This window comes from Delphinus delphis, chromosome 13, assembly GCF_949987515.2.
Source record: "Delphinus delphis chromosome 13, mDelDel1.2, whole genome shotgun sequence".
In the NCBI taxonomy this organism is placed as follows: domain Eukaryota; kingdom Metazoa; phylum Chordata; class Mammalia; order Artiodactyla; family Delphinidae; genus Delphinus; species Delphinus delphis.
The window spans coordinates 27,963,042-27,987,231 of record NC_082695.1 but is presented as its reverse complement, the minus strand read 5'-3'; the positions used below and the strand labels follow the sequence as shown (position 1 = coordinate 27,987,231).

General features: G+C 40.6%; 1 protein-coding gene across 6 annotated transcripts in view; it reads right to left on the bottom strand.

Annotated features, from left to right (window-relative positions):
* The window catches only part of SPIRE1 (spire type actin nucleation factor 1), a 206,937-nt gene extending 183,079 nt beyond the window's left edge, over positions 1-23,858 (bottom strand). For all 6 annotated transcript variants that reach the window (XM_060028619.1, XM_060028622.1, XM_060028620.1 and 3 more), the window contains exon 1: positions 23,317-23,858. In XM_060028619.1, the coding sequence (XP_059884602.1) occupies positions 23,317-23,614 (298 nt within the window). In that variant the 5' untranslated portion in view covers positions 23,615-23,858. The remainder of the gene's footprint in view (positions 1-23,316) is intronic.
* Positions 23,859-24,190: the final 332 nt, after the last annotated feature.

The following is a 24,190-nucleotide window of genomic DNA, read 5'->3' as shown; positions in this document are numbered from 1 at the left end:
GACTATACCCATGTATCCGAAAGGTTCTTTTCTTTCCGAGTAATAGGTTACAATGTGTGAAATCATCCCAAATCCAGGCAGGATTAAAATATATACTTCAGAGTGTCCAAAGAATCAAAATAGGTGTTGATATAAGATTGGTCTCCTCCTCCCGCAGGGTTGAAAAAGGTTGTGTTCAGGTTTCGATCAGTTAGCAATATAGTGATTCCAGCTGCTAGTACAGGTAAGGAGAATAGAAGCAATACTGCTGTGATTAGTACTGATCATACGAATAATGGTGTTTGATACTGGGTTATAGCGGGCAGTTTTATATTGATGATAATGGTGATAAAATTGATAGATCCGAGAATTGAGGATACACCAGCAAAGTATAGGGGAAAAATAGTAAGGTCAACTGAAGCTCCTGCATGTGCTAAGTTTCTGGCTAAGGATGGGTATACAGTTCAACCTGTACCCACACTGGCTTCAACTATTGATAATGCCAGTAGCAATAAGAAAGAAGGAGGGAGTAGTCAGAAACTCGTATTATTTATATGGGGAAAAGCTATATCGGGTGTTCCAATTATTAGGGGCACTAGCCAATTTCCAAATCCACCAATCATAATGGGTATGACTATGAAGAAACTTATTACAAATGCGTGAGCTGTTACTACTACGTTGTAAATTTGGTCGTCTCCGAGCAGAGTTCCGGGCTGACCTAGTTCAGTATGAATTAATAAACTTAGGCCAGTGCCTACTATTCTGGCTCAAGCACCAAAGAGTAAGTATAAAGTACCAATATCTTTGTGGTTGGTTGAGAATAATCAGCGGTTTATGAACATAGGTAAAATGGCCGAGTAGGAATTAGACTGTAGATCTAAAGACAGAGGTTAAGTCCTCTTTTTGCCATGTCCCGTGGTGAACTGATCATTTTGAATTGCAAATTCAAAGAAGCAGCTTCAACCCTGCCAGGGCTTCTCCGGGCCTTTTTTTTTTCTTACGGCGGGAGAAGTAGATTGAAGCCAGTTGACTAGCGTATTTAGCTGTTAACTAAAAATTCGTGGGAGATGTATCCCTCCAATCTAGTGAGAATTTAGCTTAATTAAAGTGTTTGATTTGCATTCAATTGATGTAAGATATAGTCTTGCAATCCTTATTAGGCAGGAATTAAGTAAACTGTACTTGCTTAGGGCTCTGAAGGCCCTTGTTCTGATTTAACCTAAATTCCTATTCTAAGATTGACAGTATTGGTGTGAGAGGTAGAAGTATTGTAGATATTACGATTATGGTTGGTAAAAGGATTGTTTGTTTTGTAGAGTCAAATTGTCATTTTATCTTTAAGTTGTTTGTGGAAGGAAAGATGGTTAATGCTGTAGAGTATGTAAGTCGTATGTAGGAGTACAGGTTAAGTAGTGCTGTGGTGGCTATAAGTGTGGGTAAGATAATATTATTGGTTTTTGCTATTTCTTGAATACTCATTCATTTAGGCATAAATCCTGATAGTGGCGGGAGTCCTCCTATTGAGAGAAGGGTGGTCATGGTGAGGGTTGTGATGACAGGTGTTTTGTTTCATGTGTGTAATAGTGATACTGTGGTGGTGGCTGAGCTGTGAATAAATAGTATGAACATAGTGAGGGTTATTATGATATAAATTACTAGGTTTAGGATGGTTATAGTTGGGTTATATAGTAAGATGGCTGTCATTCATCCTATGTGGGCAATTGATGAGTAAGCTATGATTTTTCGGAGTTGTGTTTGCTTTAATCCTCCTCAACCTCTGACTAGAATAGGAAGTATAGACAGAGACAATATTAGGTTTAGATTAATTGATGGTGAGATTTGATAGAGGATTGATAGGGGTGCAAGTTTTTGTCATGTCAATAGAATTAGACCTGCTGTTAATGGGATGCCTTGTGTTACTTCGGGCGCTCAAACGTGAAAAGGGGACAATCCTAGTTTTATGGCTAGGGCTACTGTTATTACTGTTGATGCTGTTGGATTGAATAATTTTGTGATAGTCCACTGGCCGGACTATCACAGTTAATGATGACTGCTATTATAAGTAGTGTGGATGTCGTGGCTTGTTTTAGAAAATATTTAGTGGAGGCTTCTATGGCTCATGGGTTAAAGTATTTTATTAAAATAGGGATGATGGCTATTATGTTTATTTCAAATCCAATAGTCAGTGGGAGCTGGTTATTATGATTATAGTTCCTAAAATGACAGTTACTAGGATAATGACAGAGATGATGGGGTTTATTAGTACAGGAAGAATATAATCCAACATTTTCAGGGTATGGGTCCGATAGCTTGTTTAGCTGACCTTACTATAGAATGTAGTGTAATATGGTAGCACGGAGAATTTTGAATTCTTAAGGGTAGGTTCAATTCCTATAATTCTAGAAACAAGAGGGCTTGAACTTCTATTATTTACTCTATCAAAGTAATTCTTTTGTCAGACATATTTATGTTTGTGGGGGGATGCTTGCCGTTATGAATGGTAGTGATACGTGTCATATGCATAGGGCTAGTGTTAGAGGCAGGAAGCTTTTTCAGAGTAGGTATATTAATTGGTCATATCGGAATCGAGGATAGGATGCTCGAATTCATAGGAAAGATACTGTTAGCAATAATGTTTTAACGGTGAAATTAATTGTGTATAGTTCTGGTGTATATGGGTTGTGGAATGCTCCTAGAAATAGGATTGTTGTGAACATGTTTATTATACTGATGTTGGCGTATTCTGCTAGGAAGAATATGGCAAAGGGGCCTGCTGCATATTCTACATTGAAGCTGGACACAAGTTCAGATTCTCCTTCTGTTAAATCAAAAGGGGCTCGGTTGGTTTCTGCAAGGATGGAAATAAATCATATTATGGCTAGTGATCATGATAGGAAGATTAGCCATAGTTGTTCCTGTGTTGTGGCTAGGGTTGATAGGGTAAAGGACCTGTTTATTAAGAGCACTGATAAGAGGATGATTGCCAGTGTCACTTCGTATGAGACTGTGCTACTGCTCGTAGGGTCCCAATTAGTGCATACTTTGAGTTGGAGGCCCATCCAGATCATAGGATAGAGTATATGGCTAGACTTGATATTGCTAGCATGAATAACACTCCTAGATTTGTTGATGAGGGGGTATGGCATGCGTAGGGTGATTCATATTGTTAGGGCTAGAGTTAAGGCTAAGATGGGTGTGATGATAAATATGGAGGTGGAGGATGTGACTGGTTGTAGGGGTTCTTTAGTGAATAGTTTGATTGCATCAGCAATAGGTTGGAGTAGGCCGTGTGGTCCTACAATGTTTGGTCCTTTTCGGAGTTGTATGTAGCCTAGGATTTTTCGTTCTACTAATGTTAAGAATGCTACGGCTAGGAGAATAGGAATAATGAGCATTAGGATGTTGATTGTAAACATCTTGTTAGAGAGAGGATTTGAACCACTGGGCATAAAGATTTAAGTTTTATGCAATTACCGGGCTCTGCCACCCTAACTAAACACTGGTCTTGGGTGATTATTTTGTGTTTGCTTATTAAGTTGAGATTAGATCATTAATTGTTTTGAAGACACTTGTTTAAAGTGGGCCTTATTTCTCTTGTCCTTTCATACTGGGAGAAATGCATAATAGACAGAAACCGACCTGGATTACTCAGGTCTGAACTCATCATGTAGGACTATAATTGTTGAACAAACGAACTCTTAATAGTGGTGACACTATTGGGATGTCCTGATCCAACACCAAGGTCGTAAACCCTATTGTCAATATGGACTCTAGAATAGGATTGCGCTGTTATCCCTAGGGTAACTTGTTCCATTAATCTATTTTTTGAATCAATAAGTGATATTATGCTTTGGCTAGTGGGTCTAGGCTTTAACCACTCGGAGGTTTTTCTGTGCTCCAAGGTCACCCCAACCAAAATTGTCAACCCATGTGAAATTTTGTTATTCCTTGGTAGTTTAAGATTATGGTTTTTTGGGCTGATTAACTGAAGCTCCCTAGGGTCTTGTCTTATTTTGTCATCCCCGCCTCTTCACAGGGAGGTCAATTTCACTGATTAAAAGTAAGAGACAGTAAAACCCTCGTGTAGCCATTCACACAAGTCCTTATTTAGAGATCAGATGATTATGCTACCTTTGAATGGTCAGGATACCGCGGCCATTTACAGTTGTTACTGGCAGGTGGTGCCTCTAATACTGGTTGATGCTGGAGGTGATGTTTTTGGTAAACAGGCGGGGTTTATAATCCATGAGTTCCTTTTACTTTTTTTAACCTTTCCTTGGGTGCACACCTGTGCTGGATTAACAGTGTATTTAATAAATAGTTTAGTGTTGCACTGTATTTATTTACTGTTAATTATCAGTATATTATTAGTTGCAAGGAGAAATACTTCTTGTTACTCATATTAACAGTGTTGCTTCTATAATTTTATAGATTGGTCCAGTAGTAAGACTAGGAGTTGATTTACTTAATATTGGAATTGAGATGGGTTAGTTGTTGAGCTTGAATGCTTTCTTAATTGGTGGCTGCTGTTAAGCCAACTATGGTGTTGCTTGTTTTTACTCTCTAGTTAAGGTTGTACCCATTTCTAAAAAGCTGTACCTTTTTAGACAAACGTTTAAAGATACGTTGAAGCTTATTATGGTTTTTAGTATTATTTAACATTGAACTGAAATTATTTTCCTGGACAACCAGCTATCACCAGGCTCATTAGGCTCGTCACCTCTACTTATAAATCCTCTCACTATTTTGCCACATAGATAAGTTTGTTCTAGTAACTGTTCATAAGTAGCTCATCTGGTTTCGGGTAGTTTAGCTTAAGTTCTCTTTGTTAAGTTGTTGCTAATTAAGTCATTATGCAAAAGGTACAAGGGATAAGCTTTGCTTTTTATTACTTTTAATGTTTCTTTCATCATTCCCTTACGGTGCTTTCTCTATAGCACCATCAACGTCTAAATTTCTATCACTTTAGATGTCCGGTGAATGTTTTATTTGACTAGTTAGTGTTAGTATGGTGGGAAGAGTGTGGGCTAGGCTTAGTTCAAGGCATACATTGGTTATGAAATCTTCTAGGTGTAAATTAGGTGCTTTATTTAAGCTATGCCTTGGTTTATCCAAGCACAATTTCCAGTATGCTTACCTTGTTACGACTTATCTCCTCTCATATAATTGATTAGCATATGTTAATAAACTGTGGCTTTGTCATAGCACTTGAGGAGGGTGACGGGCGGTGTGTGTGTGCTTCATGGCCTTATTTAATTAAGTGCTCTATTCTTAATTTACTACTAAATCCTCCTTTAGTTTTTAGGTTTCATAAAAACTTTCGTATAGATAAAGGGTATTCTTGGTGTATAAAACGTAGCCCATTTCTTCCCACCCCATAGGTTACACCTTGACCTAACGTTTTTATGTGTTATAGTTGGGCTTACTTTTGCTCCTTTTTAGGGTTTGCTGAAGATAGAGGTATATAGACTGGATTAGCAAGGGTTGGTGAGGTTTATCAGGGTTTATCAATCATAGAAAAGGCTCCTCTAGAGGGGTGTGAAGCACCGCCAAGTCCTTTGAGTTTTAAGCTGCTGCTAGTAGTACTCTGGCGAATACTCTAGTTCTTATGATTATCTGGGTTTAGGGCTAAGCACAGTGGGGTATCTAATCCCAGTTTGGGTCTTAGCTATCGTGTAATCAGGATATGTTAAAGTCACTTTCGTAGTTTATTTTTACTTTAATTATGGCTTTTTACAGCTTAATCAAGGTTTAATTTTATTTTGTATAATTCTTTAACACGCTTTACACCATAATTCTATTAATTCAGGTCAATCGTATGACCACGGTGGCTGGCATGAAATTTACCAACCCTTATTAATATGACTTAGTTGAACTTTTGTTTATGGCTTAATTCTTATCACTGCTGTCTCCCGTGGGGGTGTGGTTGAGCAAGGAGTTGTGAGCTGCTGGTACAGCATGCTTGATACCTGCTCCTTTTAATCTTAGTGATTTAGAAGGCATTCTCACCGGAGTGCGGATATTTGCATGTGTAATTCTATTAAAAACTAACAAAAAGGCTGGGACCAAACCTGTATGTTCATGGGGCTAGCGAGCCCATCTAGACATTTTCAGTGCCTTGCTTTAAGTGTTTAAGCTACATTAACTTGTTATATATAGGTGGTGTTTATATGGTTATGTTGTGTGGTTTGTGTCAGATTTAGTATTAAATTTTTGATAAAATGGCTGGCGAATCTAGGGGGATGTCTATATGGGTGGTGAATATCTAAGTAGCTCATTGGTATGATGGAGGGGGGTTTGAGGTTGAGTATATACCTGGAACAAATGCTACATTTGTTCACCAAAAGACATGTTTAATAGTGTTCACAGCAGCATTATTCATAATATCCAATAACTGGATGTCCAAATGCAAGATCCCAAAACTCCAATGTCCATCTAGAGTAGAATGGATAAATTATGGTCTAGTCATACAATGGAATATGACACTAAAATGTGAATGAACAAACTACAACTATATACAACAATGTGGACCAATATCACAAAGTTCAGAGAAAGAAGTCAGAAATAAGGTAGCCTAATACTGGTTGATTCTATATACTTAAGCTCAAATACAGGCTTAACATATGGCATTAGAAGTCATGATGGTGGTGACTCGGGGTGGTTGGTGACTAAAAAGGTGCACAGGCAGACCTTCTGGGATGGTAGTAATGTTCTGTTCCTTGATCTGTGTCCTGCTAATGTGAGTGTACTCACATTGTGAAAAGTCATCATTTATGATTTATGCACTTTTCTGTTAGTTACATTTTAATTAAAATTTGCTTTAAAAATGAAGACAAAATAGAGACATTCCCAGACTAACAAAAACAGTGAATTCAACAGCGGCAGACCTGCACTAAAGTAAATACTAAAGGGAGCTCTTCAGGCAGGAAGAAAATAATCCCAGAAGAAAGTATAGTAATGTAGGAACAAACAAACAGCACGGAAAGAGCAAATATTTGGAAAAATCCACATGAATATTAAACTGTACAAAAATATTATATTTAAAATCTATGAACTAAAATACATGTCAACAATAATAAAAAAGCAAAAGGAGATAAATGGAGTGACGATGTTCTACGATCTCTGCGTTGTCCAGAGAGTAATATAACTAGTAATTTATATGAAACTTTAATAAAAAGTCAATAATCTGGGATTTCTCTGGTGGTCCAGTGGTTGAGAATCCACCTTCCAATGCAGGGGGCGCACTTTTATTTCTTTCTTTTTTTTTTTTTTGCGGTACACAGCCTCTCACTGTTGTGGCCTCTCCTGTTGCGGAGCACAGTCTCCGGACGTGCAGGCTCAGCAGCCATGGCTCACGGGCCCAGCCACTCCGCGGCATGTGGGATCTTCCCGGACCGGGGCACGAACCTGCGTCCCCTGCATCAGCAGGCGGACTCTCAACCACTGTGCCACCAGGGAAGCCCCAGGGGGTGCACTTTGATCCCTGGTCAGGGATCTAAGATCCCACATGCCGCGGGGCAACTAAGCCCGCACGCCACAACTAAAGAGCCTGCAGGCCGCAACTAAGACCCGACGCAGGCAAAAATAAATAACTAAATATATATATTTTTAAAGTCAATAATCCATGTTGTAAAGCAACTATGAAAAAGAACAGTAAAGGAATATACAATAAGCAAGCTAATGAAGGAAGAAATTTCAACAATTAAAAAATAATCAAAAAGAAGATAAGGGATAGAAAGTTAATACAGAACTGGTGGGACAAATGGAAAGAATAAGATAATGTGCTTTTAAATTACTGATTTTAAAAATCAGTAATTACATTAAGTGTAAATAAAATAAATAATCCAATTTAAAAGTACATATTGCTATATTAGATAAAAAACAAATCCAAACGATATCCTCCTCGTAAAAGACACACCTTAAATGTAAAAATATAAAAAAACTGATAGTGAAATTATGAAAAGGAATACACCATGCAAACATTAGTCAAAGAAAGCTGATGTAACTTTACAAACGTAACTATAGCCACATTGACAAAAAGGTCAATCCACCAAGACGTTATCACAACTCTAAATTTGTATGCATCTAAAAATATAGTCTCAATATAAACAAAAATTGACAGAATAACCCATGGATCAAAGAAGAAACTACAATGGAAATCAGAAAGATACCTGAATTTAGTGATAATAAAAATGTGATGATATATCAAAACTTCTAGGAGAGTGACATCAGAAATATAGCAGAGTGAAAAACTTCTATTCATCAAAACACACCATTAGGGCTTCCCTGGTGGCGCAGTGGTTGAGAATCCGCCTGCCAGTGCAGGGGACATGGGTTCGAGCCCTCGTCCGGGAAGATCCCACATGCCACAGAGCAGTTAAGCCCGTGCGCCACAACTACTGAGCCTGCGCTCTAGAGCCTGCAAGCCACAACTAATGAAGCCCACGCGCCTAGAGCCCGTGCACCGCAACGAAGAGTAGCCCCCACTCGCAGCAACTAGAGAAAGCCCGTGCGCAGCAACGAAGACCCAACGCAGCCAAAAATTAATTAATTAATTAATTAAAAAAAACCCACACCATTAACAACGTGAAAAGGAAAGCCACAGAGTTGGAGAAGATAACTGCAATACACACAGCTGGCCAATGGTTCGTATCCAGAGTACACAAAAATCAGAACATGTAAAAATAAGGAGAGAGAAAAAACAACAGAAGTAGAGTTGCAGTTACCAGGGGCTGGGGAAGGGGAAAACCAGCAGTTACTGCTTAACGGTTACAGTTTCAGTTTGTGGTGGTGAAAAATTTTGGAAATATATAGTGGTGATGGTTGTACAACACTGTGAATGTAATTAATGCCATTAAATTAAACGGTTAAAATGGTAATTTTTATGTTATATATCTTATAAGAAAAAAACCTAATAGAAAAATGGTCAAAAGACCTGAACAGAAACTTCACAAAAGGCCAATAAACATATGAAAAGGCACTCAACCTGATTAGCCATCAGATAAACACAACTTAAAACCATTAGGAGATATGTACTATTCAAACAGCTAAACTTCTTATTTTTTAATAACATTTCCAAGTATTAGAGTGGATGTGGAGCAGCAGATACACTGCTAGTAAGAAAGGTAAACTGAAACCAGCACTTTGTAAAACTGCTTGGCAATATCTACTATAACTCAAGAGACACACATGCAACAATCCAGCAAGTCTACTAGATATATACCTAACAGAAGTACATATATATATTCAGAAGTGTCCATAGCAATGTTATTTGAAATAACTAAAAACTTCAAACAATTCATACGTCCACCAACAGCAGAATGGGTAAATCAACTTTGGTTTTTTCATGCAGTTGAATACTGTATAGCAATAAAAACAAACTAAAGCAACATGCAACAACAAGTAATTTATCTCACAAACATGATGTTGAACAAAAGCAGCCAGACACAAAAAACACATAAAGATTCCACACATATAAAGTTCATAAGCAAGCAAGCAAGCCCAACGTATGGTGATAAACTAAGACACTGATTACATGTGGAAGGCTACTTGTAACATTCCTTTGTTCTTAATCAGGTTGGTATTTACGTGATTGTGTCATTAATGATTTGTGCACTTTTCTGTACGTATACTAAACTTCCAAAAAAGTTTTAAAAAGCCCAAGAAAATAAGTTTTGAGGAGGAAATGTCAAAAGAAATTAGATTTTTAGACAGAAGTGGTCAGTGATTTAATTACCTTCAAATAGATACAACATACACCAGAGTCTTTAAGAAATTCTGATTACCAGCCTGTCATCACTAAAACCAAAATGAGCTGTTGAACTCTCATGCAACTAGATGAAAACTGCTCAAATTGCATAAAAATCCGGTATAACATTTTCTTAATGTATTTTCTTTGTATGATGAGGATAATGCAAGCAGCAAAACGAGGTATCTATTTAAAATTAATAGAATGCCAGTTAGATACTGCCCTGAGAACAGCAGTCTGGACCAGATAAACCAAATAACAAATTCAATGCCCGTGCAGGAAAAAAAAAATCTTGTCTTGTTAAACTACTACTCGAAAACTACTTGTTAAACTACTGCTTGAAAGTAACTACACAGAAGTTAGAATTAGGGAAAATACCACTACCTTTCCTAATAAATACGCATTACTATTTATATACATCAGTATTTTTCTGGTCCCCTAAAATAATCACAATCCCATATAACAGTCAAATACTTAGACAAGACCAAAAACCATTTCCTCAATGATAGATACTTAGTTTTCATCTCTTTTGTTTGTTTGGTTTAAAACATTTTACAAGCATTTTATCTACATGTTACACTTCAGAGCTAAAATGAAAATGCGTAGGAACTTCTCTGGTGGTCCAGAGGTTAAGGCTCTGCACTCCCAATGCAGGGGGCTTGGGTTCGATACCTGGGCAGGGAACTATATCCCACACACTGTAACTAAAGATCCCACGTGCTGCAACTAAGACCCAGCGCAGCCAAATAAATAAATATTTTAAAAAAAAAGTGTGATACCCATTAAAAAAAAGTTAAAAAAGAAAATGCACATTTACAAAATGGGGAACGATTTCAAATCTGGTTGATTGTCAACATTCTGCACAGTTCTGCTGCTATTTTAGGGACACCTCTAGCCCAGAGGTGCCGGAAGTACTTTCAAGAGGGAGGCCAGTGGTCACAAGATTTGTCCCAAACCAGTTTTTTTTTTTTTAATTCTTTTTTTTTTTTTTTGGCTGCGTTGGGTTTTCATTGCTGCGTGCGGGCTTTCTCTAGTTGCAGACAGCAGGAGCTACCGTGCATTGCAGTGAGCATGCTTCTCAGTGTGGTGGCTTCTCTTGTTGCAGACCACAGTCTCTAGGCACGCAGGCTTCGGTAGTTGTGGCTCGCGGGCTCTAGAGCGCAGGCTCAGTAGTTGTGGCACACGGGCTTAGCTGCTCCGTGGCATGGGGGATCTTCCTAGACCAGGGCTCAAACCCGTGTCTCCTGCACTGGCAGGAGAATTCTCAACCACTGCACCCCAGGGAAGTGCCCAAACCAGTTCTTGAGCATCTATGCATCTCGGTCAATCCACACTTGACGCCAGGTCACATTTCACTGACCTCCCCTCAGCTCCAGTCCATCCAAGTTTATCCCCAATACAGGCTCCTCTGGCTTCAGTTCCCAGGTATATCTCCTTTCTGATAAACAGTTGGGCAGACTGCTCTCTCCAAGCCTCCCTACTCAACTTGGCTCTATGGTATTTAATAAACAACTGCTAAACAAAGGAATGAATAGAATATACAAGCAGACAGTGGTGGGCAAGCCAGTAAAAGCAAGATACCAGACAGAGATACTTCCCAAATCTAACGAAGTGTGAACAACAAAAATAACCAAAACTTTTACCATTTCAATTTTTCTTCTGTATTGAAAACAAAAGCAGGGCAGAAGCAAGAAGAACTACAGTCCTGCAGCCTGTGGAACAAAAACCACATTCACAGAAAGATAGACAAGATGAAAAGGCAGAGGGCTATGTACCAGATGAAGGAACAAGATAAAACCCCAGAAAAACAACTAAATGAAGTGCAGATAGGCAACCTTCCAGAAAAAGAATTCACAATAATGATAGTGAAGATGATCCAGGACCTCGGAAAAAGAATGGAGGCAAAGATGGAGAAGATGTAAGAAATGCTTAACAAAGACCTAGAAGAATTAAAGAACAAACAAACAGAGATGAACAATACAATAACTGAAATGAAAACTACACTAGAACGAATCAATAGCAGAATAACTGAGGCAGAAGAACGGATAAGTGACCGGGAAGACAGAATGGTGGAATTCACTGCCATGGAACAGAATAAAGAAAAAAAGAATGAAAAGAAATGAAGACAGCCTAAGAGACCTCTGGGACAACATTAAACGCAACACGATTCGCATTATAGGGGGTCCCAGAAGAAGAAGAGAGAGAGAAAGGACCAGAGAAAATATTTGAAGAGATTATAGTTGAAAACTTCCCTAACATGGGAAAGGAAATAGCCACTCAAGTCCAGGAAGCACAGCGAGTCCCATACAGGATAAACTCAAGGAGAAACATGCCAAGACACACAGTAATCAAACTGGCAAAAATTAAAGACAAAGAAAAATTATTGAAAGCAGCAAGGGAAAAATGACAAATAACATACAAGGGAACTCCCATAAGGTTAACAGCTGATTTCTCAACAGAAACTCTACAAGCCAGAGGGGAGTGGCATGATATACTTAAAGTGATGAAAGGCAAGAACCTACAACCAAAATTACTCTACCCAGCAAGGATCTCATTCAGATTCGATGGAGAAATCAAAAGCTTTACAGACAAGCAAAAGCTAAGAGAATTCAGCACCACCAAACCAGCTCTCAACAAATGCTAAAGGAGCTTCTCTAAGCGGGAAACACAAGAGAAGAAAAGGACCTACAAAAACAAACCCAAAACAATTAAGAAAATGGTCACAGGAACATACATATCGATAATTACCTTAAACGTGAATGGATTAAATGCTCCAACCAAAAGACAGGCTTGCTGAATGGATAAAAAAACAAGATCCATATATATGCTGTCTACAAGAGACCCACTTCAGACCTAGGGACACATACAGACTGAAAGTGATAGGATGGAAAAAGATATTCCATGCTAATGGAAATAAAAAGAAAGCTGGAGTAGCTATACTCGAATCAGATAAAATAGACCTTAAAATAAGGAATGTTACAAGAGACAAGGAAGGACACTACAATCCAAGAAGAAGATATAAAAATTATAAATATATATGGGGGCTTCCCTGGTGGCACAGTGGTTGGGAGTCTGCCTGCCGATGCGGGGGACGCGGGTTTGTGCCCCGGACCGGGTGTATCCCGCATGCCGCAGAGCGGCTGGGCCCTGAGCCATGGCTGCTGGGCCTGCGCATCTGGGGCCTGTGCTCCGCAGTGGGAGGGGTCGCAGCAGTGGGAGGCCCACGTACCACAAATAAATAAATAAATATATATATATATATATATATATATACACACACACACACACACCCAACACAGGAGCACCTCAATACATAAGGCCACTGCTAACAGCTATAAAAGAGGAAATCGACAGTAACACAATAATAGTGGGGGACTTTAACATCTCACTTACACCAATGGACAGATCATCCAAAATGAAAATAAATAAGGAAATAGAGGCTTTAAATGACACAATAGACCAAACAGATTTAATTGATATCTATAGGACATTCCATCCAAAAACAGCAGATTACACTTTCTTCTCAAGTGCACATGGAACATTCTCCAGGACAGATCACATCTTGGGTCACAAATCAAGTCTCAGTAAATTTAAGAAAATTGAAATCATATCAAGCATCTTTTCTGACCACAACACTTTGAGATTAGAAATGAATTACAGGGGAAAAAACGTAAAAAACACAAACACATGGAGGCTAAACAGTATGTTACTAAATAACCTAGAGATCACTGAAGAAATCAAAGAGGAAATCAAAAAATACCTAGAGACAGATGACAATGAAAACACGACGATCCAAAACCTATGGGATGCAGCAACAGCAGTTCTAAGAGGGAAGTTTATAGCTATACAAGCCTACCTCAAGAAACAAGAGAAGGGCTTCCCTGGTGGCACAGTGGTTGAGAGTCCACATGCCGATGCAGGGGACGCAGGTTTGTGTCCAGGTCCGGGAAGATCCCACATGCCGCGGAGCGGCTGGGCCCGTGAGCCATGGCCGCTGAGCCTGCGCGTCCGGAGCTCCGCAACAGGAGAGGCCACAGCAGTGAGAGGCCCGTGTACCGCAAAACAAACAAACAAAAGAAACAAGAGAAATCTCAAGTAAACAATCTAACCTTACACCTACAGGAACTAGAGAAAGAAGAACAAAACCCAAAGTTAGCAGAAGGAAAGAAATCATAAAGATCAGAGCAGAAATAAATGAAACAGAAACAAAGAAAACGATAGCAAAGATCAATAAAACTAAAAGCTCGTACTTTGAGAAGATAAACAAAATTGATAAACCATTAGCCAGACTCATCAAGAAAAAGAGGGAGAGGACTCAAATCAATAAAATTAGATATGAAAAGGGAGAAGTTACAACAGACACCGCAGAAATACAAAGCATCCTAAGAGACTACTACAAGCAACTCTATGCCAATAAAATGGACAACCTAGAAGAAATGGACAAATTCTTAGAAAGGTATAACCTTCCAAGACTGAACCAGGAAGAAATAGAAAATATGAACAGACCTATCACAAGTAATGAAATTGAAACTGTGATTAAAAATCTTCCAACAAACAAAAGTCCAGGACCAGATGGCTTCACAGGTGAATTCCATCAAACATTTAGAGAAAAGCTAACACCCATCCTTCTCAAACTCTTCCAAAAAATTGCAGAGGAAGGAACACTCCCAAACTCATTCTATGAGGCCACCATCACCCTGATACCAAAACAAGACAAAGATACTACAAAAAGAGAAAATTACAGACCAATATCACTGATGAACATAGATGCAAAAATCCTCAACACAATACTAGCAAACAGAATCCAACAACAAATTAAAAGGATCATACACCATGATCAAGTGGGATTTATTCCAGGGATGCAAGGATTCTTCAATATACGCAAATCAATCAATGTAATACACCATATTAACAAACTGAAGAAGAAAAATCGTATGATCATCTCAAGAGATGCAGAAAAAGCTTTTGACAAAATTCAACGCCCATTTATCATAAAAACTCTCCAGAAAGTGGGCATAGAGGGAACCTACCTCAACATAATAAAGGCCATATACGACAAACCCACAGCAAACATCATTCTCAATGGTGAAAAACTGAAAGCATTTCCTCTATGATCAGGAACAAGACAAGGATGTCCACTCTCACCACTATTATTCAACATAGTTTTGGAAGTCCTAGCCAAGGCAATCAGAGAAGAAAAGAAAAGAAAAGTAATACAAATTGGAAAAGAAGTAAAACTGTCACTGTTTGCAGATGACATGATACTATAGAGAATCCTAAAAATGCCACCAGAAAACTACTAGAGCTAATCAATGAATTTGGTAAAGTTGCAGGATACAACATTAATGCACAGAAATCTCTTGCATTCCTATACACTAATGATGAAAAATCTGAAAGAGAAATTATGGAAACACTCCCATTTACCACTGCAACAAAAAGAATAAAATACCTAGGAATAAACCTACCTAGGGAAACAAAAGACCTGTACGCAGAAAACTATAAGACACTGATGAGAAAAATAAAGATGATACAAACAGATGGAGATATATACCATGTTCTTGGATTGGAAGAATCAACATTGTGAAAATGACTATACTATCCAAAGCAATCTACAGATTCAGTGCAATCCCTATCAAATTACCAATGGCATTTTTTACGGAACTACAACAAATCATCTCAAAATCCGTATGGAGACACAAAAGACCCCGAATAGCCAAAGCAGTCTTGAGGGAAAAAAAACGGAGCTGGAGGAATCAGACTCCCTGACTTCAGACTATACTACAAAGCTACAATCTCAAGACAATATAGTACTGGCACAAAAACAGAAACATAGATCAATGGAACAAGGTAGAAAGCCCAGAGATAAACCCACACACCTATCGTCAACTAATCTATGACAAAGGAGGCAAAGATATACAATGGAGAAAAGACAGTCTCTTCAGTAAGTGGTGCTGGGAAAACTGGACTGCTACATGTAAAAGAATGAAATTAGAACACTCCCTAACACCATATACAAAAATAAACTCAAAATGGATTCGAGACCTAAATGTAAGACCAGACACTATAAAACTTTTAGAGGAAAACATAGGAAGAACACTCTTTGACATAAATCACAGCAAGATTTTTTTGATTCACCTCCTAGAGTAACGGAAATAAAAACAAAAATAAACAAATGGGACCTAATGAAAGTTCAAAGCTTTTGCACAGCAAAGGAAACCATAAACAAGACGAAAAGACAACCCTGAGAATGGGAGAAAATATTTGCAAATGAATCGACAAAGGATTCATCTCCAAAATATATAAACAGCTCATGCAGCTCAATATTAAAGAAATAAACAACCCAATCAGAAAATGGGCAGACCTAAACAGACATTTCTCCAAAGAAGACATACAGATGGCCAAGAAGCACATGAAAAGCTGCTCAACATCACTAATTATTAGAGAAATGCAAATCAAAACTACAATGAGGTATCACCTTACACCAGTTAGAATGGGCATCATCAGGAAATCTACAAACACAAATGCTGGAGAGGGTGTGGAGAAAAGGGAACCTTCTTGCACTGTTGGTGGGAATGTAAATTGATACAGCCACTATGGAGAACAGTATGGAGGTTCCTTAAAAAACTAAAAATAGAATTACCATATGATCCAGCAATCCCACTACTGGGCATATACCCAGAGAAAACCATAATTCAAAAAGACACATGCACCCCAATGTTCATTTCAGCACTATTTACAATAGCCAGGTCATGGAAGCAACCTAAATGCCCATCAACCAGCAAATGGATAAAGAAGTTGTGGTATATGTATACAATGGAATATTACTCGGCCATAAAAAGGAATGAAACTGAGTCATTTGTTGAAACGTGGATGGATCTAGAGACTGTCATAAGGACTGAAGTAAGTCAGAAAGGGAAAATCAAATATCGTATATTAATGCATGTATGTGGAACCTAGAAAAATGGTACAGATGAACTAGTTTGCAGGGCAGAAGTTGAGACACAGATGTAGAGAACAAACGTATGGACACTAAGCGGGGAAAGTCACAGTGGGGTGGGGATGGTGGTGTGCTGAATTGGGTGATTGGGATTGACATGTATACACTGATGTGTATAAAACTGATGACTAATAAGAAACTGCAATATAAAAAAAACAACTAATATTAAACTTTCTTTGGGCTATTTGTAGGGAAATATGTTAATATAAATGTTTACATGAAATTTCATTACATGAAATTTCTAAAAATCTTGTATGTTCTGGTATAATGTTGTAAGTCATGACTCTAGTTATTACTTTATAATGTATATCTCAGACAAAAAAAAAAGAAAAAGAAAAAAAGAAACACCTTAGTAACAACAAGCACACCCATCCCTGAGCTCCTTGGAGATATATCTGATTCTAGGGCTGGGGCAGAAAATACACATGATAAGCCTTGAAGCATCTTGTAGTGCCAGAAAGTAAGGATGTGCTCAGAAACACAAAAGGATGGGGCACATCAAAGGGACATGGGAGGGCTTCCCTGGTGGTGCAGTGGTTGAGAGTCCGCCTGCCGATGCAGGGGACATGAGTTCGTGCCCCGGTCCGGGAAGATCCCACATGCTGCAGAGCGGCTGGGCCCGTGAGCCATGGTCGCTAAGCCTGTGCATCCAGAGCCTGTGCTCCGTAACGGGAAAGGCCACAACAGTGAGAGGCCCACGTACTGCCAAAAAAAAAAAAAAAAAAAAAAAAAAGGGACATGGGAGCCAACCTGAAGGAGCTTCCAATGGCCACAGCTTGAACAATTTGAGCAACAAAAGAAATAACATGGTAACAGATAACGCGTAAAACATACGTGGATCCAGACTTAATAAATGATTGAATAAATAAGTAAATGGGGAGAAGAATCAAATCTTCCTTACAGAAGAATTCCAAAAAATACTGAGTAGATATTCACCACTCCAGGAGGAGGCCCCGTGAATGCAGACTGGACTCAGTAACTCCCTTCCAGAGAATAAGGTATAGAAAAGGGAAAAACAGTAAAACTCTTTATTGGAGAAACCTGGCAAACAAGGCTCACATCCCCAGTGGTGCTGTATGGATATCATGTGCCTCAATCCAGTGTGACGAGGGGAGCCCTTCCCCTTTCTGGTACTCTTCGCTCAAACGCATAACCCCAGCCTAGTCAAGAAAACAGCAGGAAAACCTAAATGCAAGGACATTCTGCAAAACCCCCAACCAGTACTCCTCAAGACTCTCAAGGTCATGGGAAACAAGGAAAGTCTGAGAAACTGCCACAGAGAGAAGAGACTAATGAGCCATGATGACTAAATGCAACCAGGTGTCCTGGGTGGGATTCTGGAACAGAAAAAGGACACTAATAGAAAAACTAGGGAACTCCAAGTGAAGTCTGAAATTTAGTTAATAGTGATATGCCATTAGTTAGTTTTGACCAACGTACCCAGTAATATAAGATGTTAACATTAAGGGAAACAGGTGAGAGGCACACAGGAACCCTCTGCACTATTTTTGCAACTTTTCTTCAATCTAAAATTATCTCAAAATTTATTTAAAAAACATTAAATTTGGCAATTTAGCAACACGCAATATTTTCCTCATAGTTTTAAACAGGAATCTGGGAGACGGTAGTTTCTTTTTTTCCTACTTAGCCAACAGGAAGCAAATGGGAAATATAATACGACTCCAATATTCTGAAAGTGGGATGGGAACTGTTGCCATTTAACAGAACCTACCAAGCAGGAAAGCGATTCCCACCTTACAAATAAAACAGGCAGAGTGTAACTCATCATCTCTTATCAACATATAGTCCTTGGTAAACCAATGATTTCTTTTCCTTCTAAAGTTGAGTCAAAACTCTTAGTAAGACAAATCGTTTCCCAAAAGAGTCCCAACTTACTTACGTATCAATATGTATATGTGACTGATATTTTTCCACCGTTTTCCTTTGCATAAGGCAGAAATACAGGTACAAAACCACAAATGCATTATTCCAAAATTTCTCCCAAAAATGTCTGTGGCCATTCTCACACAACCCAAATGGAAGTATGTTGGAGAGTAAACTGGAGTTAAAACTGACAGCAATCTTAACTGATTATAGCTAAAATATCTTAATCTTGCAAATGGTCATCTGGTAAAGCCCCTCCCCCCCAACCCAGGGCCCAGAAGGAGACTGTGTAAGGGAGCAGGTTCCAAATTGACCTGCATTAACTTCACGGTAAACTGATCACTGTTTATGTTCTGTTTTCTCCTCTATAATGACTAAACTTGGACACTGCTTGCACGTAGTAGGGACTCAGTGCATGTTTTTAAAATTGAATTAAGCCTACATATCTGGACATATTGTTCACATGGAATAATTCTTACCTATTGCTGTTAACTGACAAGGTATTTCACCAACCCCTAATACTGTTATTCACCCCCAACCGCTACCCTGGACACACACACCTCAAGTATTCCTTTCATTTAATGATCAGAATGTAAACACTCAAGAAAAATATCAAGAGTGAACAAAAATTAATCGTTTTAAATATGTTTTCACTATTTCAACCTTCTCCGCAAATACTCTCTCTTTAAATTCAAAAAGGATATTATTCCGAGACCACTTCCCCACCAAACTGGCATGAACCCTGCTGAGAAGCCTCAGGGATCACATCCTCTTTTCAAATCCCAAACAAAGCCCCAATGTTCCCTATACCAATGCACGCAGTCCTTCATTGTTCCTCCCAGGAAAACCTATCACTACCCTTACAATGATTTTAAAACAAGATGTACTCATAATTTTGAAAGTGCTCTTTATACATCTAAAGCTAAAGGTACATCAAAAATTTTGAAACCAAATCTGAAACAAAGTTATTTTTGTCAGACGGGTATTTAAGGTCTACAAGGCTGCTAAGACCATGCAATGGTTCTAAGCTCTAGTACTACCATTAATAATTCTTTGTGGCATCCCAGAAAAAAACGAGTTATAATCTTGTGGAGACTGGAATATAACCTAAATTCCATCAATGATTACTTTCTAAAGAAAGTGTATACTAAAATGTGTCTAAAGACCAGTTAAGTGCCCTGGTTAAAAATAGCAGATTGTATATCAAGAGCCTGAGTGCCTTTGACTCATTAATTAATGGTGTGAATGAAAACTTCACCAACCTGTATGTAATAAACTTTTACCAAACAATAAGGTCTTTTTATGACTACAAGTTCATAAACATTGGGGAAAATAAAAATTTTAAGTAAGCCACCTAAGATAAATCATAAACCCTCTTGATTCTAATCAACAAATCACCCTCCCGTCATCACAGAAATACTTCATAAAATGTACTACCCATTTTAAGATCCTGATTCATAATTTAACCTCTTCCTCCTAAGGTATTCTCTAAAGAACTAGTTTTCCTTCTTTTTTAATCTCCTTCAGTCCTATATCACCCTGCTTTCATGGCCATGTTAGTAAAATGACTTTGAGTTACATCTGAATGCTAAATAAAATTATTCATTCTTCATTGTTTTCTTCCAATATTGGTTTCATTTCCATGCCTCCCACATTTTTCTATTTCTCTTATATGTATTTCTAATTTTTTTAATTCAACCTGAATGTGAATACTCTGCACGTGTCGATACTATTAAAACAAGAATAAAATCAATTACTGATACATTCAATTCCAAAACAAGTCAATAATGAGTGTGAAGTGCTATTTCTTCCTATGGGACTAAATGGAGCGATACTGCTGATAGTGTTAAGAACCAACTATTCAACTCAACAGCAGAGAACAGTGGCCAGCTGAAAGATTCACACGCTTGAAGATTACAGCTGGGATCCATTTCCCCACACTAAACACAATCCACGGCACCACCCATCATTGGCTAGACCAATGGTTCTCAACAGGGGACAGGTGGCCATGTCTGAAGCGTTTACTCAGGGAAGGGGGGCAGGTGATTACTGGCATCTGGTGGGTAGAGACCAGGGATGCTGCTAAACATCCTACACAGGCACAGGACAGCCCCCACACAAAGAGTTATTCAGTCAAAAATGTCAGTGCATAGGCTGAGAATCCCTGACCTAGACATGTGTCCCAATTCTGAGTAAAAATTACAGAACAGCTGGACAGAGACACCGTGGTGCTGTGAAAGGACCGCAAGATCAGGAGACGGAGAGACCTAAAACTTACTGAGTACCTGCTACATACCAAGCCTTGCGTTAGGCACTTTACACATACCATCTCACTTAAACCTCTATCCCGTAGGGAAAAAGTGATCTATTCTCACTTTACAGATGAGAAGGTTGCACTCAGGGAGATTAAGGAACTTATTCAAGGTCACTCAGCTAGAAAGGGGAGGAATCATGATTCCAATTCAAACCAAGTTTGTTCCATTCCACAATACTACAAAGGCTAGAGGTTAAAAGACCTGGATTTGATTCAGAGTTACCAGTATGAATTCAAGCACATCACTTAACTTCCTAAACCTGCATTTAGAAAATAAGTCAATGGATAACACGTGAAAATACAAATGCTGTCAACTGCCACCATACAATCATGTTAAACATCTTACAATGAAAAACAAAGTGCTTCTTAGAATGGAGGTTCAAGATTACCATTTTTCCTTAAAAATAGAATTTATACAAGTGTGCAAAGTACCAAGTTATACAGAGTTTTTAAGAATCAGGGTAAATGTTCAGAAGACGTTGTGCCTTCCATAGCCACACAACAACTCTTAATACTAAGAAGAAATAAATTATCTAATATAAACACTATTTTAGTATGAACTTCCCAAATTTTTAATCAATCAGCCCCAAAATGCTCAAGACCATATCGGCAACTTTGGGCTCTCTCCACAAGTGGCAGCAAAGGTCACAAGCAGAACTAAGTAGGAAGAGCATGGATCACAAGTCCATTACTGCTGCTGCAGGAAACAACTCTGCCATTCTCTCCAGAAAGAGAGAATGTATTACATTGAAGTCAACACGTTATCATTCATATGACTGATGCAAAAAGTAATTCACTTCAACATAAGGTTATGATTTTTTTAAAAAATACCACCAGAATCCATTAGTCTTTGACAACTAAACTACTAGTAGGTCCACAAACATAACTTGAACTCTGGGATTAAGTTCAAGGACAATGTAAATCCAGTTTGTTCCTTCTGGAAATCACCACTACCAATGCTACTTCTAAAAGGAGGTTGCATATAACCATTTTTCCCCTTGAAACACTGGATCTCAAGGCATGACTTTGCTGTATTTTATGAAAGTATCTTTTCATATCATATTAATACACTGTAAATAAATTATAATTGCAAGTATTTCCCACTAATATTGTCCAAGTTTAAAAGCAACAGACACATCAAATGAACTAAAAGACCTGTTTGAAATAATTTCAAAAGAATCGTAAAAAGACTGGCTTTAAATAAATTAAAATTCTAAAAGTCTGTTTACCTGACACCGAAAATAAATAATAAATGTTCTGTTGGAACTGAAAGAATTGATAACATACTCTTGACTGTTCTCTATTTTAATCAATTTAATAAGTCACTTTACTAATTCTGAAGTACATCTTTCACCTTAAGCATTTTGACACTTTCACCAACTTTTTAAGTAAGGGTGGATTTTCTTTTTTTAATGCTTTTAATAGATCTGTCTCTCAAAATGCTGAATTAGATAAAAACTGATTGGAGAAACCTATTATCAATCTTCTCTTCATCATCAATAGATATCTGGGTAAGCCGTAGCTATATGTTGATGGGAAGGTGATAATCTTGAAGAATTTACATTAGATAATGACCTAAGTAAAATCCATTTATCTGACATCCTGTCAACTTTTTACTTTACAAGCTTGTTTTTCGTCACAACAAATATTAATGTACAGGGAAATCGTACTGTTTATCTTTATGTTAATTCAGCCTCTTCATTTCTCCCAAAATAGCAGCATTCTCCTCAGGGCTCAGATTTTTTTACATTCCCAACCGAGGGAATATCGTTGCCAGTCTTTGAAAAGTACCATCGGCTGACAGCTCCTTGCGAAAGCGCAGCCCTCCTACCAGCGCATCACACCCCCCCCTCCCCGACCAGGTCTTGGCGAACGCCTGCAGCGCCGAACACATCCCACCCGGGCTCGGCCGCGAGCAGCACGAGCGCGCAGAGCCGGCCTCCCGCGTCCGGGGACCGACCCCACTCCCCTTCTCCGGAGCCTCGGTGCCCCGACAGGCCGCGCACTGACACTCGGACCCCCGCCCCACTCCCGGCGCAGCCGCCCGCCCACGCTCCTGCCCATGCTCAGACCTAAGCGGGCCGCGCTCGGCCGCAGGCCCTGCCCGCTTCCCTGGCCTCCCGTGAGGGGTGGGGGGCCGCAGGGCGGAAGGGCCCGGGGCCTTGGCGAGGGTCCTCCAGTAGGAGACTGGGCGGAGAGGGAGCGGCGCTGGGGCGGAAGGGCCGGGGCCTGGGGGGCCAGGTCCTCCTGGAGCCGGGGTGGGGGTCCTCCGTGGGCCGTGGGAGATGGGGGCCATGGGGCGGAAGGGCACGGGGCTAGGGGTCGCGGGGGTTGGGGGAAGGGCCCGCGGCGGGGTCCTTCTGTGGGAGAAGGGGGTCTCGGGGGGCGGCTCACCCGCGGCGGCGTCCGGCTCTCCCGCGTCGCCGGCGGCGGGCGCCAGGGTGACGGCGCCGTCCCTCCACACGCGGATCTGCGCGGCCGAGCGCACCCGGCGGCGGGGCTGGCGGCGGCCGGCGTCCGCGGCGCGCAGAGAGCCGCAGCACTGGTAGCACACAGCCCACGCCTGCTCCTCGTTGATGGGCTGATTGTAGAGCCGCAGGATTTCCTCCAGGCTCAGCGCGTGCTGCGGGCCCGCGGCCGCCCCGGGGTCCGGAGGCCCCTCGCCGCCCTCCGGGCCGGCCGGCTGAGCCATCCCGTGGGTCGCGCCGCGCTCCGGGCGCCGCGTCTCCTCAGCTGCCGAGCATATTCTCCGCGCACCGCCGCCGCCGCCTCATCCCCGGAACCCCGCCCAGCGGGCCGCGCGCGCCGCCGCGGGGACGGGGGTGGACGGGGCGGAGACCAGGCCGGGTACGGGCTTTAGGCCGGGCCGGAGAACCGGACAGGGGAGGGTCAGGAACGAGGCGCGACGCTGCGTACCCTACAAGACCGCAGCTAGCCGGTAGCAGCGCAATGGCGTCCGCGGACCCGCCCTCCGAGCCCCGCCCCAGGGGCGCGCCCCGCCCAGAACCCCGCCCCCACTTAGAACCCCGCCTCCATGGTCTGCCTGGGTCCTCCCCGCCCTCTGAGTCCCGCCTCTGTCCCGGGTTCTCCTGGCACACCGAGCCCCGCCCCCGGGTTGGCCCCGCCCCCGGGGGGGTCCGCCCCACCCCGCCCCGCACGTGCACCCACACCCGCGCGAACACCCGCGCCCAGGTCCAGTCTCCGCGCACTGGCCGACTTCGTAGTCCCCTGGCCTCGCCCCCCGCGTCCCCGTGCCCTGCCCTGCTCC